This window comes from Mobula birostris, chromosome 6 (genome assembly GCF_030028105.1).
Source record: "Mobula birostris isolate sMobBir1 chromosome 6, sMobBir1.hap1, whole genome shotgun sequence".
Taxonomy (NCBI): domain Eukaryota; kingdom Metazoa; phylum Chordata; class Chondrichthyes; order Myliobatiformes; family Myliobatidae; genus Mobula; species Mobula birostris.
Genome location: NC_092375.1, coordinates 186,526,561 through 186,543,012, shown reverse-complemented (window position 1 = coordinate 186,543,012; position 16,452 = coordinate 186,526,561). Strand labels below are relative to the sequence as shown.

Below are 16,452 nucleotides of genomic sequence, written 5' to 3'. Positions count from 1 at the left end.
TGGCTGTGGAGCCCAAGTCTTTGGGTATATTTAAGGCAGAGGCTGATGGATTCTTGTTTAGTCAGGGCAAGAAGGGATACGGGGAGAAGTCAGGCGATTGGATCAAATTTGATGAAATGGCAGAGCAGGCCCGATGGGCCAAATGGCCTTGTTGTGCTCCTATATCTTATGGTCTTGCATGTGAATATGCCTGCACATGTTAGATGTAAGGGGAGTTTGTGTGTGTGTGTGTGTGTGTGTGTGTGTGTGTGTAGTTTCCTTTTAAATTGAGATTATGCATTAATTAGAATATAATCTGATTCAATATTTTCACATAAACCAAAGGCTATGGTAATTAGGAAGCATGCATTGCTGTAATTATAATATGATTATACAGTAAATGTAACAAAAATTTCAACAACTGTGATGTATCTTTGAAACATGCATATATAATTGCTGAGCAGAATTGGGGGAGAAAACAAAAGTTTTTCAAAGAGATGGTTGTAATGTCATGAAAACCTTCCTTTAGTTTCTGTATGTTTTTCAAAGTTGGTAATTTGAGGCATAAAGGTTATTCAAATCAAATAGTTAACTGGATTTTATTCTGTGTGTCACTTCTTGTCAATTTATACTTTTGCAACAGTTGGATTAAAGGTAGGGCTTGCCTTTAAAAGAATGTTTTGTGGATTCTGTTGGAGTGATTTGTGGTAATACATGGATTTCCTAATCCTACTTCGTTTGAAGTTTTAATCTGATTAAAAGAATCTTGTGTGCCAACAGAAAAGATTAGTACGAGGATTAGGAGGATAATGTTAAGCTTTGTATTCTCTTTCTTTTTCCGGTCACTTTTGTTTTAAATTCATAATTATTCCATGGTCTCGTTATACCAACTCTATCTGTCAGGTATGTAGTGCATGTGACATGTTCATCTTTTCAATAAAGCAGGGAACAAATTGGTACTCAACACAACAGGTGTCAACATTTTGAACTCCTGAAAAACAGATTTTGGGTTCTAGACATTAATGTTCTTACTTCCAGCCTTTCTTAGTTAGCTCATTTTTTGAAAGGTCCAGCAGATTGGAAAAAAATACAAACATGTGTGCCAAATAAGTGTGTGTCATAACCAAGTAAGAGTTTTAGAATGAAACTTAGGAGCAGGCAGTCTGGCCCCCTTGAGTCAGTGAGTAAGGTCATACCGATCTGATTCTGGACTCAAGGTCCACTTCTTAATCAAAAGTCTGTTTATCTTAGTTTTGAATATATTCAATCATTAGCTTCCAGATTTCTGCTCAAAAATCAAAAGAATCATGACACAGTGAGAGAAAAAAAGTACCCCTCAACCCTATCTAAAACGGATGATGTTTGTTTATTTATTGATTGAGATTGTGGAATAGGTCCTTTGATGCCCAGCAACCCCTGATTTAATGCTAGTCTGATTATGGGACAGTTTACAATGACCAATTAACCTACCAACTAGTATGTCTTTGGACTGTGGAAGGAAACCGGAGCAACAGATCTCTCCACACGGTCACAGGGAGAATGTACAAACTCCTTACGGACAGCAGCAGGAATTGAACCCAGGTCGCTGGTACTGTAATGTAGAAACGTAGAAATCTGCAGCTCGTTACAGGCCCTTCAGCCCACAATATTGTGCCAACCATGTATCCTACTCTAGAAACTGCCTAGAATTTCCCTACTGCATAGCCCTCTGTTTTACACCAATCCTCATAGAGGGATCAGAAGTGAAGAGAGTGAGCAGTTTCAAGTTCCTGCGGATCTAACCTGGTCCCAACACATTGATGTAGTCATAAAGAAGGCAAGACAGTGGCTATACGTTATCAGGAGTTTGAAGCGATTTGGCATGTCAACAAATACACTCAAAAACTTCTGTAGTTATACCGTGGAGAGCATTCTGACAGGCTGCATCACTGTCTGGTATGGAGGGGGTACTGCACAGGACCGAAAGAAGCTGCAGAAGGTCGTAAATCTAGTCAGCTCCATCTTGGGCACTAGCCTACAAAGTACCCAGGATATCTTTAGGGAGCAGTGTTTCAGAGAGGCAGCATCCATTATTAAAGACCTCCAGCACCCAGGGCATGTCCTTTTCTCACTGGGAGATACAGAAGCCTGAAGGCACACACTCAGCGATTCAGAAACAGCTTCTTCCCCTCTGCCATCTGATTCCTGAATGGACTTTGGACACTACCTCACTTTTTTAATATACAGTATTTCTGTTTTTGCACATTTTAAAATGATCTATTCAATATACATAATTGATTTACTTGCTTATTTATTATTTTTTACTTTATTTATTATTTTTTCTCTCTCTCTGCTAGATTATGTATTGCATTGAACTGCTGCTGCTGTTTTAACAAATTTCATGGCACATGCCCGTGATAATAATTCTGATTCTGATTTTTCTAAGCTCCATGTACCTATCTAATAAATGACCCTATCGTATCTGCCTCTATCACCTTCACTGGCACCCATCACTCTGTGTAAAAAAAACTTACCTCTGACATCCCCCTTGTACCTACTTCCAAGAACCTTAATGGCTCCTTCGTATTAGCCATTTCAGCCCTGGGAAAAGCCTCTGGCTAGCCACACAATCAATGCTGTTCATCATCTTATACACCTCTATCAGGTCACCTCTCATCCTCCATCGCTCCAAGGAGAAAAGTCCAAGTTCAATCAACCTGTTCTCATAAGGCATTCTCTCCAATCTAGGCAACATCCTTGTAAATCTCCTCTGCACTCTGTTTGTAGTATCCACATCTTCCCTGTAGTGAGGTGAGCAGAACTGAACATAATACTCCAAGTGAGGTCTAACTAAGGTCTTATATAGCTGTAACATTACCTCACGGCTCTTGAACTCAATCCCATGGTTGATGAAGACCAACACACCATACGCCTTCTTAACAACACAGTCAACCTGTGTAGCAGCTTTGAGTGTCCTATGGACACGAACCCCAAGATCTCGCTGATCTTCCACACTGCCTAGAGTCTTAGCATTAATATTATATTCTGTCTTCAAATTTGACCGACTGTAATGAACCACTTCACGCTTATTTTGGTTGAACTCCATCTGCCACTTCTCAGCCCAGTTCTGCATCCTATCGATGTCACGCTGTAATCTCTTGACAAACCTCCAGACTATCCACAACACCTCCAACCTTTGTGTCATCAGCAAATTTACTAACCCACCCTTCTACTTCCTCATCCAGGTCATTTATAAAAATCACGAAGAGGAGGGGTCCCAGAACAGATCCCTGTAGAACACCACTGGTCACCGTCCTCCATGCAGATTACGAACTATCCACAATCACCCTTTGCCTTCTGTGGTCAAGCCAATTCTGGATCCACAAAGCAAGGTCTCCTTGGATCCCATGCCTCATTACTTTCTGAATGAGCCTTGCATGCAAAACCTTATCAAGTGCCTTAGTGAAATCCACTGCTCTACCTTCATCAATGTGTTTTGTTACATCCTCAAAGAATTCAATTAGATTAGATTATGAGGACACGCAGTCCTCTTTTATTGTCATTTAGTAATGCATGCATTAAGAAATGATACAATGTTTCTCTGGAATGATATCACAGAAACACATGACAAACCGACTGAAAAACTGACAAAAACCACATAATCATAACATATAGTTACTACAGTGCAAAGCAATACCGTAATTTGATAAAGAACAGACCATGGGCACGGTAAAAAATCTCAAGGTCTCTCGAAAGTCCCATCTCACGCAGACGGTGAACCTCCAGCGCTGCAAACTTGCCAATGCAGCATCCTGGAAGCATCCGACCACAGTCCGACTCCGAGTCCGTCTGAAAACTCCGAGCCCGTCTGAAAACTCTGAGCCTCCGACCAGCTCTCTGACACCGAGCACCATCTCTGCCGAGCGCTTCGACCCCGGCCCTGGCAACAGGCAATAGGCAAAGCTGAGGATTTGGGGCCTTCCCTTCCGGAGATTCTCGATCGCACAGTAGCAGTGGCAGCGACAATTAGGCTTGCAAGGCACGACCTACCCTTGACAAAGCCATGCTGACTATCCCTAATCAGATTATGTCTCTCCAAATACTCATAAATCCTGCCTCTCAGGATCTTTTCCAACAACTTGCCCACCACTGAAGTAAGACTTACTGGTCTATAATTTCCTGGGTTATCTCTACTCCCTTTCTTGAACAAGGGAACAACATTTGCAACCTTCCAATCCTCTGCTACTTCTCCTGTCCCTATTGATGATGCAAAGGTCATCTCCAGAGGCTCAGTAATCTCCTTCATCACCTCCCACAGTACCCTGGGGTATATCTTGTCCGGCCCCGCCTTGGGGTATACCTCAATCTACTAAAATGAATCACTTTAAATTTTCTTACAGTATTAAACTTTTCTGCACTCACTTAACTGATGTATATTCCCTACAGACTCTTGTGTCCCAGTAACTTGTTCTTGTACCTATGTTTGTACCATTTGCAAACTTGGCTACAACAGCTTCAGTTCCTCAGAAAGTCATGAATAGTGGGCGCAACTGTAGCATGGCGCTGTTGCAGCTTGAAGTGTTCAAAGTGTTCGGAGTTCAATTCCAGCACTGTCTGTAAGGAATCTCTGTACCTCCTCCCTGTGGAATGTATAGCTTTTCTCTGGGTGTTCCCGTTTCCTCCTGCAGTTTAAAGCCATACCAAGTAGGTTAATTGGTCATAAATTGTCCTGTGATTAGGTTAGAGTTGATAGGGTTTGTCAGGGATTGTTGAAGTGATGTGGGTCGAAGGGCTGGAAGGGCCTTCTTCATGCTAAAATTGAAATTAAATAAATTTAAAAATAATAGGGGCACCCTTTGAGTTATGACTTGATAGAATAAAAAGTATCTGTTTCCCTTGACTTTTGTTGTCAGTTAGCCAATCCTCTATGTGTGCTATAGGAATGTCTTACCTTATTGCCAAAAGCTCTTCCTTTTTATGTGGCACCATTTAAAATGCTCTCTGGAAATTTAAATGCACTGCATATATTGATTCCTCTTTGCACTACTCATTAGCTACATTCTTTAAAGACCTGTAGTCAATGTATGAGGCTGAGAACAGAGGCTGCAAATACTAGAATCTGGACCAGATTGAGAGTCTCGATCAATGTTCCCTCCAAGGTGTATGCGCACGCACAGCTTTCACTACTCATGCACAAAGGAATCTAAACTGCACACAAAAGGTTGTCACCCTCTACCTCATTGGCATGTTATGTATGTTTCACGATCGTGCACAATCACATTTCCTTTTCTGGTTTCTGATGCAGATAGTGTTGACAACGTGGAGTTTGCGATGATTTTTCTGCAGATTTTAGAACTGGTTTTTATTTGTACTGTTTTTATTGAAGAAATTATTCATGTTGTTGTCACCAGGCAAAAAAATTGCAGAGCACAAGATTTTTGTGCACACTGGTCACTAAAATTAGAGGGAACGTTGGTCTTGATCCAAAACATCAACTGATCACAAATACTGTCTGACCCACTGAGTTGCTTTGGTCAAAAGATCATTAATAATTTCCCTTTCAAAAGCTGCTTTGGCTCTTCTGTATTGTGTTAAGATGTTCAAAATATCTACAGATGTACCGTGAAGAGCATTCAAACCGGCTGCATCACCTTTTGGTATGGGGTGGTGGGGGAAGGATACAGCACAGGATCAAAATAAGCTGTAGAGAGCACTAAACTTGGCCCCATTGTGAGCACTAGCCTCTGCAGTATCCAGGACATCTTCAAGGAGCGATGCCTCAAAAAGGCGGCGCCCATGATTAAGGACCCCCAATCACCCAGAATCCCTCTTCTCAGGATGGAGGTACGAAAGCCTGAAGGCACATACTCAGTAATTCAGGTACAGCTTTTTCCCCTCTGCCATCTAAATCCTAAATGGGCATTGAACCCGTCACTACTTTTAAAAATTTTTATTTTGACGTTAATTTAGTTTACCTATTTTATGTATGTACTTACTGTAATTCAGTTTTTCCTCTACTATTATGTACTGCATTGTACTGCTGCTGCAAAGACAACATTCATGACATATGCTGATGATATTAAACCCGTTTCTGATTCTGATGTCCTGTAACAACTATGTTAATAATAATTTCAGTATTTTCCAAAAACAAGATTGGTTATCCTACATATTCCTGCATCTGATATCTTTCTTGGATAGGGGGTATTGCAGTGAAGATTTCTAATGCATTGAACTTTCTCAGAATGTTGGAAGATTGGAAGGGGGCTTTGGGGTTCTTACGCTTTTTCTGTCATTTATTCTTTGGGATTTTTCTTCTGTTTCATGGATGTCTGTGAAGCGTAAGAATTTCAGGTTGTATACTCTATACATTCTGTGATATTAAATGGATCCATTGAACCATTAAAACCTTCTCCCAGCAACTTCATTAATACCATCAAATTCAGACCATAAAATTCAGAGAATTGACGGCCTTTAGTCCAATTTTAAGTTCCTTCCTATTTTTCTCACTGTTAATGCTTTTTCTTGTGAATGCAGGTACAAATGATTTGTTCAAAGTCTCTGCCAATATCACATTTCCTATTATCAATTCTCTATTCTCTTCCCCATCGATGACATTGTTTAACACATACAGTATATAATTTCAGTTTTTATACAAATATTTGGTTTAACTCTCACATTCTTGATTCTAACAACTATGACTTCAACATTTCACCCTCAAATGAGGAAAAACATACTTGTTTCCTGTTTCCTCATAACATATATTCCTGATGAGTGAAATCATCTGATTTCCTTAGTTCAAAGTAAATTTGTTATCAAAGTACATATATATGCCACCATATACTACCTTGAGATCCATTTTCTTGTGGACATTCACTGTAAATACAAAATAAAACAATAGACTCAATGAAAAGCAATGTACAAACAAAGACAGGCAAACAATCATAAGACCAAAAGATTTAGGAGCAGAATTGGGCTTTTTGGCCCATCGAGTTTGCTCTGCCATTTCATCATGGCCGATCTAATTTTCCTTCAGCCCCAATCTCCTGCCTTCTCCCCATATCCCTTCATGTCCTGACCAATCAAGAATATGTCAACCTCTGCCTTAAATATACATAAAAGCTCAGCCTGCACAGCTGCCTGAGGCAAATAATTCCACAGATTCACCACTTCTGGCTAAAGAAATTCCTCCTCATCTCCACTCTAAAAGGACGTCCCTTTATTCTGAGGCTGTGTCCTCTGGGCTTTGATTCTCCCACCATAGGACCTCTCCACATCCACTCTATCAAGGCCTTTCACCATTTGATAGGTTTCAATGAGGTCACCCCTCATTCTTCTGAATTCCAGTGAACAGAAGCTTAGAGCAGTCAAACACTCTTCATATCACAAGCCTTTCAATACTGGAATCATTTTTGAATCTCCTTTGAACCCTCTCCAGTTTCAGCACATCCTTTCTAAGATAAGGAGCTCAAAACTGCTCACAATGCTCCAACTGAAGCATCACCAGTGCTTTATAAATTCTCAATTATATTTTAGTCTTTTTGAAATGAATGCTCACATTGCATTTGCCTTCCTCCCCACAGACTAAACTTGCAAATTAACCTTTAGTGAATCTGGCACAATGACTCCCAAATCCCTTTGTGCCTCAGTTTCTTTTTAATATTTTCTCTCCATTTAGAAAATATACAACTATTTCATTTCTTCTACAAAAGTGCATGACGATATACATCCTAATACTATATTCCATCTGCTACTTCTTTGCCCATTCTCCTAATCTGTCTAAATCGTCTGTAGCCTCTCTACTTCCTGAAATCTACCTGCCCCTCCACCTATCTTAATATTTTCTGCAAACTTTGCAACAAAGCCATTAACTCCATCATCCAAATCATTGACATATAATGTAAGAAGAATCAATCCCAACACAGACCCCTGTGGAACACCACTAGTCACTGGCAGCCAGCCAGTAAAGGCTCCCTTTATTCCCACTCCCTGCCTCCTGTCAATCAGCCACTGCTTTATCCATGCTAGAATCTTTCCTATAATACTGTGGGCTTGTGGCTTATTAAGCAACCTCATGTGTGGCACCATGTCAAAGGCCTTCTGAAAATCCAAGTACACTACAGCAACCAATTCTCCGTTGTCTATCCTGCTTATTACTTCTTCAAAGAATTCCAACAGATTTGTTAGAACTTTCCCTTGAGGAAACCATGCTGACCACAGCATGTTTCATCATGTGCCTCCAATTACCCTGAGTCCTCATCCTTAATAATCGACTCCCTGCAGCCAAGGTCAGACTTACAATCAACAAGTAAAAGGAGAGAATCAGTGTAAATACATAAAAACAAATAATAATACCAAATAAATAAATAATAAAAAATATTGACAATATGAATTGTAAAGTCCTTGAAAGTGCATCCATAGGTTGTGGAATTAGTTCAGTGTTGAGGGGAGTGAAGTTATTTATGCTGTCTCAGGAACCTGATGGTTTAGAGGTAATAACTGTTCCTGAACGTGGTGTGGGTCCTAAGGCTGCTGTGCCTCTTTCACAATGACAGCCAGCAACAGAGAGCATAGTCTGGATGATGGAGGTCCCTGATGATGGATGCTGCTTTCCTGCTTCGTGTAGACGTGCTCAGTTCGAGGAGGTCTTTTCCCGTGATGGACTGGGCCGTATCCACTACTTTCTGTAGATTTTTCAGTTCATGGATATTGGTGTTTCCATACCAGGCCTTGCTGCAACCAATCAGGATAATCTTCAATGTGCAAGGAGAGGTGCTCTGGTGCCTTATTTGTAATAGCACCTACATGCTGGTCCCAAGACAGATGCTTTCAAATGATAACACCAAGGAATTTAAAGATACTGACCCTCTCTGCCTCTAAATGTCTGATGAGGACTGGCTCATGATCCTCAGGTTTCTTCCTCCTGAAGTCAATAATCAGCTCTTTGGTTTTACTGACGTTGAGTGAGAGGTTGTTATGGCACCACTCAGCCAGATTTTCAATCTCCCTTGTATGTGCTGATTTGTTATCACCTTTTATTCGATCAACGACAGTGGTGTCGTTAGCAAACTTAAATATGGTACTGGAGCCTGGTAGTCAGGTATAAGGCAAGTAGAGCTGGGGGCTAAGCACACAGCCTTGTCGTGCACTTGTTCTTTGATGATTGTGGAGGGAATAGATAGAGTGGATAGCCAGTGCCTCTTCCCCAGGGCACCACTGCTCAATACAAGAGGACGTGGCTTTAAGGTAAGGGGTGGGAAGTTCAAGGGGGATATTAGAGGAAGGTTTTTCACTCAGAGAGTGGTTGGTGCGTGGAATGCACTGCCTGAGTCAGTGGTGGAGGCAGATACACTAGTGAAATTTAAGAGACTGCTAGACAGGTATATGGAGGAATTTAAGGTGGGGGGTTATACAGGAAGCAGGGTTTGAGGGTCGACACAACATTGTGGGCCGAAAGGGCTGTGCTGTACTATTCTATGTTCTATGTTATTGCCAATCTGAACTGACAGGGCTCTACAGGTGAGGAAATCAAGGATCCAGTTGCATAAGGAGGTATCACTGCTTAGGTCTTGGAGCTTATAGTTTAGTTTTGAGGGGATAATAGTGTTGAATGTAAAGCTGAGGTAGAAAGCCATGGAAGGAAAAAAAGTGGGGGAGGACCACCAGAGAGAGGCGATGGGCAGGCAAGGAGATAACATGAGAGAGGGAAAGGGGATGGGAAATGGTGAAGGGGGGCATTACTGGAAGTTTGAGACATGGATATTCATGACATCAGATAGGAGGCTACCCAAACGGAATATAAGGTGTTGTTCCCCTAACCTAAGTGTGGCCTTATCACGACAGTGGAGGAGCCATGGATGGATGTATTGAAATGGGAATGGGAAATGGAATTAAAATGGGTGGCCACTGGGAGATCCTGCTTTTTCTGGTGGACAGTGCTTGACAAATCTGTTGGAATTCGTTGAAGAAATAACAAGCAGGATAGACAAAGAATTGGTTGCTGTTGTGTACTTGGATTTTCAGAAGGCCTTTGACAAGGTGCCACTCGTGAGGCTGCTTAACAAGCTACAAGCCCATGGTATTACGGGAAAGATTCTAGCATGGGTAAAGCAGTGGCTGATTGGCAGGAGGCAAAGAGTGGGAATAAAGAGAGCCTTTTCTGGCTGGCTGCTGGTGACTAGTGGTGTTCTACAGGGGTCCGTGTTGGACTGATTCTTTATACATTATATGTCAATAATTTGGATGATGGAGTTGATGGCTTTGTTGCAAAGTTTGCAAGTGTGGGGGTGCAGGTAGATTTGAGGAAGTAGAGAGGCTACAGAAGAATTTAGACAGATAAGGAGAATGGGCAAAGAAGTGGCAGATGGAATAGTGTCGGGAAATGTATGGTCATACTTCTCGACTTTTTTCCTCCAGTGCTGCTGAAGGGTTTCGACTGAAATGTCAACTGTGCTCTTTTCCATAGATGCTGCCTGGCCTGCTGAGCCTGTGTGTGTTACTCAGATTTCCAGCATCTGCAGATTTTCTCTTGTTTGTCAATGAAGAGCATTCTTCTGTATCTGTTGTATGCATCTTCACTTTCAGGTGTTCTCGGGCTGAGTGAAGAGCCAATGAAATGGCATCTGCTGTTAACCTGTTGGGGCAGGAGGCAAATTGGAGTGGATCCAAGTTGCTCCTCAGGCAGGAGTTAATATGCTTCATGACCAACCTTTCAAAGCACTTCATCACTGTGGGCGTAATGATGGGCATTGAGGCATGTTACCACATTATTCTGAGGCATTGGGATAATCGAAGCTTGCTTGGAGCAAGTGGGTACTTAGACTGCCGAACTGAAAGGTTAAAGATATCGGTGAACACTCCAGCCAGTTGATCAACGCGGGTCTTTGATACTCGGCCAGATATCCTGTCTGGACTGGATTGTTTTCATGGGTTCCCCATCCTGAAGGATTCTCTCACATCAGCCCCAGAAATTAAAATCACAGGAACCTCAGGGCTGTGGAAGCTTATGGAAGTTCCTCCAAGTTTTGATGGTCAAAGCGACATAAAAGCCATCCAGCTCACCTGGAAGCAAAACCTTGTTGTCACATATGTCGTTTGGTTTTACTTTGAGGGAGCTGGTAGACTTCAAGCCCTGCCACAGATGTCGGGCATCCTTCTGTGATTCAAGTTTGGCTCAGAATTTCCACTTCGCATGTGATCTGGTTTTCCAAGATCATACTGGACCTCTTGTCTTGATCTTGGTCACCAGACCTGAACATTACTGATTTCTCCCTGAGCAGATTGTAGATCTCTTGGTTCATCCAGGGCTCGGTTTGGAGAAGACTCTGGAAGATTTTATGAGGACACACTCGTCCAACTGTGTCATTATAAAGTCCATGACAACCGTGGTGAATTAATTCAGATCCTGTGATGAGTCCTTGAACGTGGCACAATCCACCGACTCAACGCCATCCCAAATCTGTTCCCCTGCCTCTTTGTTGCCATTACCTCTGGTGCCTTGCTCTTTAGCCTCTGCCTGAATGCACGTAGGAGAACAACCAGATGATCAGATTTTCTTTGCACTTCCAATACTTTTTTAGTTAAGATTCATTTCTTTACTCTTCTAACAATTTTAATATCCATTAGATGATTAGATACGCAGAATTAAGCAATACATTTGAGAATAAACATTAATGTCTTTAACTTCATTTGACTCATTTCAATTGAGAATGTCTGTCCTACTGCAACTAAGTTAAATATTACAGAAGATAATCATATAAGTATAATATACAAATGCACACATTTAATAATGCAGGCTATATTTTAACAAAAAATAATCTAGTAGCTTTGATTATTGAGGGACATGGATAATAATTTCACAGTTCCTTATTGATTGTGACCACAGGTGTGACCGTAGGAATGACTGTGGTGATGCAAGTGATGAACGAGGATGTACTTACCCGTCTTGCTCCCAGCACCAGTTTACCTGCCAAAATGGCCACTGCATTTCAAAGTTATTGGTCTGTGATGGTAATAATAATTGTGGCGATATGTCTGACGAAGTCGAGCAACAGTGTCTGACCTCTGAGCCAACATGCGCTCCACAACATTACAAATGTAACAATGGACGTTGTATTGAAAGTGTCAAGCTGTGCAACCAGGAGGATGATTGTTCAGACAATAGCGATGAGAGTACATGCGGTATGTATTTGGGATTTAAGAGTCTTTGCGTTCTGAATATGTAGCCGATTCATTCCAGAATTATTCAGTGGTCATAAGTAATTGTACTATAAGTTTGATGGGATCTTCAAAATACAAACAGCTTTCATATTTTAACAAGCTACCTTAAGGCAAATGGGTCAATTATAAGTTCTTTGTTTTTGTGTGGATAAGTTTACATATTAGCTTTTGTTGGTTTCCAGTGCATGACGATATAGAAGTTGCTGGTTGAAGCCATCTAAGAGGAATTGCATGTATTCGATTAAAGTGTAATTTAATGTCACATAAGAATGTTTCATTTTGTGCACTTTTTGATCATTAAATCCATTTTAATGCGGGATGTTCCTCACAGAAGTGATTTTAAATCTTCATCGCAAATTTACGAATCTATAATAAATGTGTGCTTTGATATTTTTTCTCTCAGTACAATAAATAAATATAATACCTAGTGCAAGGATTCCCAGCCTCTTTTATCCCAAGGATCCCAGGTTGGGAACCCCTGATCTAATGGAAGCCATCTGGAACATATCTTCACCTCCTCCCTCACTACCTTTGAGTGCCTCAAACAGTCCTTCCAGGTGAGGCTTCACCTGTGAGTCTGTTGGGGTCATCTGCTGTATCCATTGCTCCTGGTGTGGCCTCCTGTATATCGGTGAGACTCGACGTAGTTTGGGAGACTGCTTCACTGAGCACCTACGATCCGTCTGCCAGAAAAAGTGGACCCTCCCAGTAGCCACTTAGTTCAATTCTTTTTCCCAATTCCATTCTGACATGTCAGTCCATGATCTCCTCTAATGCTGTGATGAGGCCACACTCAGCTTGGAATACCCACACCTTGTATTTCATCTGGGTTGCCTCCAACTCGATCATATGACAGAGATTTCTCAAACTTCCAGTAATTGTGCCCCTCCTCTCATTCAATATTCCCCATTCCTGTTTCCATTTCTCACCTTACCTGCCCATCACCTGGTGCTTCTCCCCTTCCCTTTCTTCAATGGTCTTCTATCCTGTCCTATCAGGTCCCTCCTCCTCCAGCCCTTTATCTCTTTCACCAATCCACTTCCCAGCTGTTTACTTCACCCCACCTCCCCCCCCCCCCCCCCGTCTCACCTATCACCTACTACATGCGATCATGTTTGCTGTTGTGTGCTGGGGCAGCAGGCTGAGGGTAGCAGACACCAACAGAATCAACAAACTCATTCGTAAGGCCAGTGATGTTGTGGGGATGGAACTGGACTCTCTCATGGTGGTGTCTGAAAAGAGCATGCTGTCCAAGTTGCATGCCATCTTGGACAATGTCTCCCATCCACTATATAATGTACTGGGTGGGCACAGGAGTACATTCAGCCAGAGACTCATTCCACCAAGATGCAACACAGAGCGTCACAGGAAGTCATTCCTGCCTGTGGCCATCAAATTTTACAACTCCTCCCTTGGAGAGTCAGACACCCTGAGCCAATAGGCTGGTCCTGGACTTATTTCCTGGCATAATTTACATAGTACTATTTAACTGTTTATGGTTCTATTACTATTTATTATTTATGGTGCAACTGTAACGAAAACTAGTTTCCCCCAGGATCAATAAAGTATGACTATGACTACCTTGTACTTCTTCCTCCCTTCCTTCTGCCTTCTTAGTCTACTTCTCCCCTTCCTTTCCAGTCCTGATGAAAGGTCTCAGCCTGAAACGTTGACTGTTTACTCTTTTCTATAGATGCTGCCTGGCCTGCTGAGTTCCTCCAGCATTTTGTGTGTGTGTTGATTGGATTTACAGCATCTGCTTATTTTCTTGAGTTTGTGAAACATGTCTTGTTAATTTTCCTTGTTCTTATGCTACAGGTATGGACGAGTGCAATGACCCTGAGTTGAGTCACTGCGCACACAACTGCACTAACACATTGATAGGTTTTTTCTGCTCTTGTCATCCTGGATACCACCTCATGGATGACAGACAGACTTGTGAAGACACTGATGAATGTAATGAAACACCTAGTGTCTGTAGCCAGATTTGTGAAAACACAGAAGGCTCATACATTTGCAAATGTGCCCCCGGTCATCTTCAAGAACCTGATGGAAAAACTTGTCGCCAAAATAGTGCCATTACCCCTTATATCCTCTTCAGTAATCGCTACTACATTCGCAATATTTCCCTTGATGGGAGATCTTACCCTCTTGTTCAACAAGGGTTGATGTTTGTGGGGGCATTGGACTTTGACAGTGTGGAGCAAAGATTGTACTGGATTGATATGGGACAAGGAGTTCTCGAGCGAATGTTCCTGAATGGAACGGCAAAGGAGACTGTCATCAACGATAATTACTTTGGAGCAGAAGGCATAGCTGTTGATTGGGTTGGAAGGTAAGATAACCTGCTATCTGACACTTGGATCTTCTGTGCTGTTACACAACTGTACAATAAAATCTCATCTGGTAAAGACAGTCAAATACAATGCCGGTCAGCCTGAAGCTACACTTTGAGTGTAAATTTGCTTTGTTGGTATAGATCTGGCTCAGCTTTATCTGAGACACACCGCTGAGCAGGTGCAATTTTTACAATATCGGTCAGAGGGAACTTTTAAATGGTCTTGGAAGATGTGCTATAATTCCATATTATTAAATAGCACATAATTCCATGTGCTATTTCAGTGTACTAAATAAATAAATAAGTAAAATATAATATAGGGTATTTGAATGTATAGTACTGTGCAAAAGTCTTAGGCACATATAGGGTGCAAAGAATGTTGGTCCAGTCAAACAGGACCTGCCCTTTCCGAATCCATTTTGCGTCTGTCTAATGGAACCACTCCTTTCTAAATGTTTCGCTACTTCTTCCTTAATGACAGCTTCAAGCATTTTCCCGACTACAGATGTTAAGCTAACTGGCCTATAGTTACCTGTCTTTTGCCTACAACCTTCTTTAAAAAGTGGCATGACATTTGCTGTCTTCCAGTCCGCTGGGACCTGCCCAGAGTCTAGAGAATTTTGGTAAATGATTACAACACGTCTACTATAGCCTCTGCCAATTCTCTCAGCACCTTGGGATGCATCCCGTCAGGACCAGGGAACTTATCTACCTTCAGGCCCTCTAGTTTACTCATCTCTATCTCTTTAGTGACAGTGATTTTATCGAGGTCCTCCCCTCCCATTTCGTCTATAACATCATTCTTTGGCATATTAGACATGTCCTCCACTGTGAAGACCGACACAAAATAGTCATTCAATGCCTCAGCCATTTCTTTATTACCCAATATCAATTTCCCCTTCTCGTCTTCCAAGGGACCACGTTGACTTTAGCCACCCTCTTCCGCTTTATATATTTATAAAAACTTTTGTTATCTGTTTTTATATTTTGTGCTAATTTACTTTCATACTCTATTTTCCCTTTCCTTATTTCTCGTTTAGTTGTTCTTTGTTGCTTTTTAAAGTTTCCCCAATCCTCTAGTCTTCCACTACTCTTTGCAACTTTGCACATATGAGCTTTTAATTTGATACTATCTTTTATTTCCTCAGTTATCCAAGGCTGGCTCTCCCCACACTTACTGTCCTTACTTTTGACTGGAACATACTTTTGTTGAGCAATGTGAAAAATCCCTTTGAAAGTATTCCACTGTTCCTCAACTGTCCTACGAAATAGCCTATGCTCGCAATCCACATTAGCCAACTCCTCCCTCGTCCTTTTGTAGTCTCCCTTGTTCAAGCATAATACACTAGTTTTAGATCTAACTATTTCATCCTCCATCTGTATGCAAAATTCAATCATACTATGATCACTCTTTCCAAGAGGATCCCTGACTACAAGATCGTTAATCTTACCTGTCTCATTGCACAGGGCTAGATCTAAGATAGCATTTTTCCTTGTAGGTTCACTAACATGCTCCTCAAGAAAGCCATCATGGATTCATTCTATGAAGTCCTCCTCAAGACTTCCTTGACCAACCTGTTTCACCCAATCTATGTGAAAGTTAAAATCCCCCATGACAACTGCCGTTCCGTTCTTACAAGCCTCAGTTATCTCTTGGTTAATGGCCTCTGCCATTGCAATATTTTTATTAGGTGGCCAATAGACAATACCCACCAGTGATTTTTTTCCCTTTACCATTCTTAATCTCTACCCGGATGGACTTAACATTCTGCTCTGTAGATTTTATGTTGTCTCTCACAATTGCCCTGATCTCATCCTTAATTAAGAGTGCCACCCCACCTCCTTTGTCTTCCTTATTGATCATTACAGACTGTCTCTCTAGTGCTTCCCACTTCTTCCCCTTTTCCCAACCATGATTCCCCTCTGCCTGTCCCTTCCCA

At 41.6% G+C, this 16,452-nt stretch overlaps 1 protein-coding gene across 1 annotated transcript in view; it reads left to right on the top strand.

Annotated features, from left to right (window-relative positions):
• Nucleotides 1-16,452, top strand: part of LOC140198774 (low-density lipoprotein receptor-related protein 2-like) — a 359,184-nt gene that overhangs the window by 171,406 nt on the left and 171,326 nt on the right. The window contains 2 exon segments of the mRNA XM_072259784.1: nt 11,840-12,135; nt 13,993-14,509. Of these exon segments, the coding sequence (XP_072115885.1) occupies nt 11,840-12,135; nt 13,993-14,509 (813 nt within the window).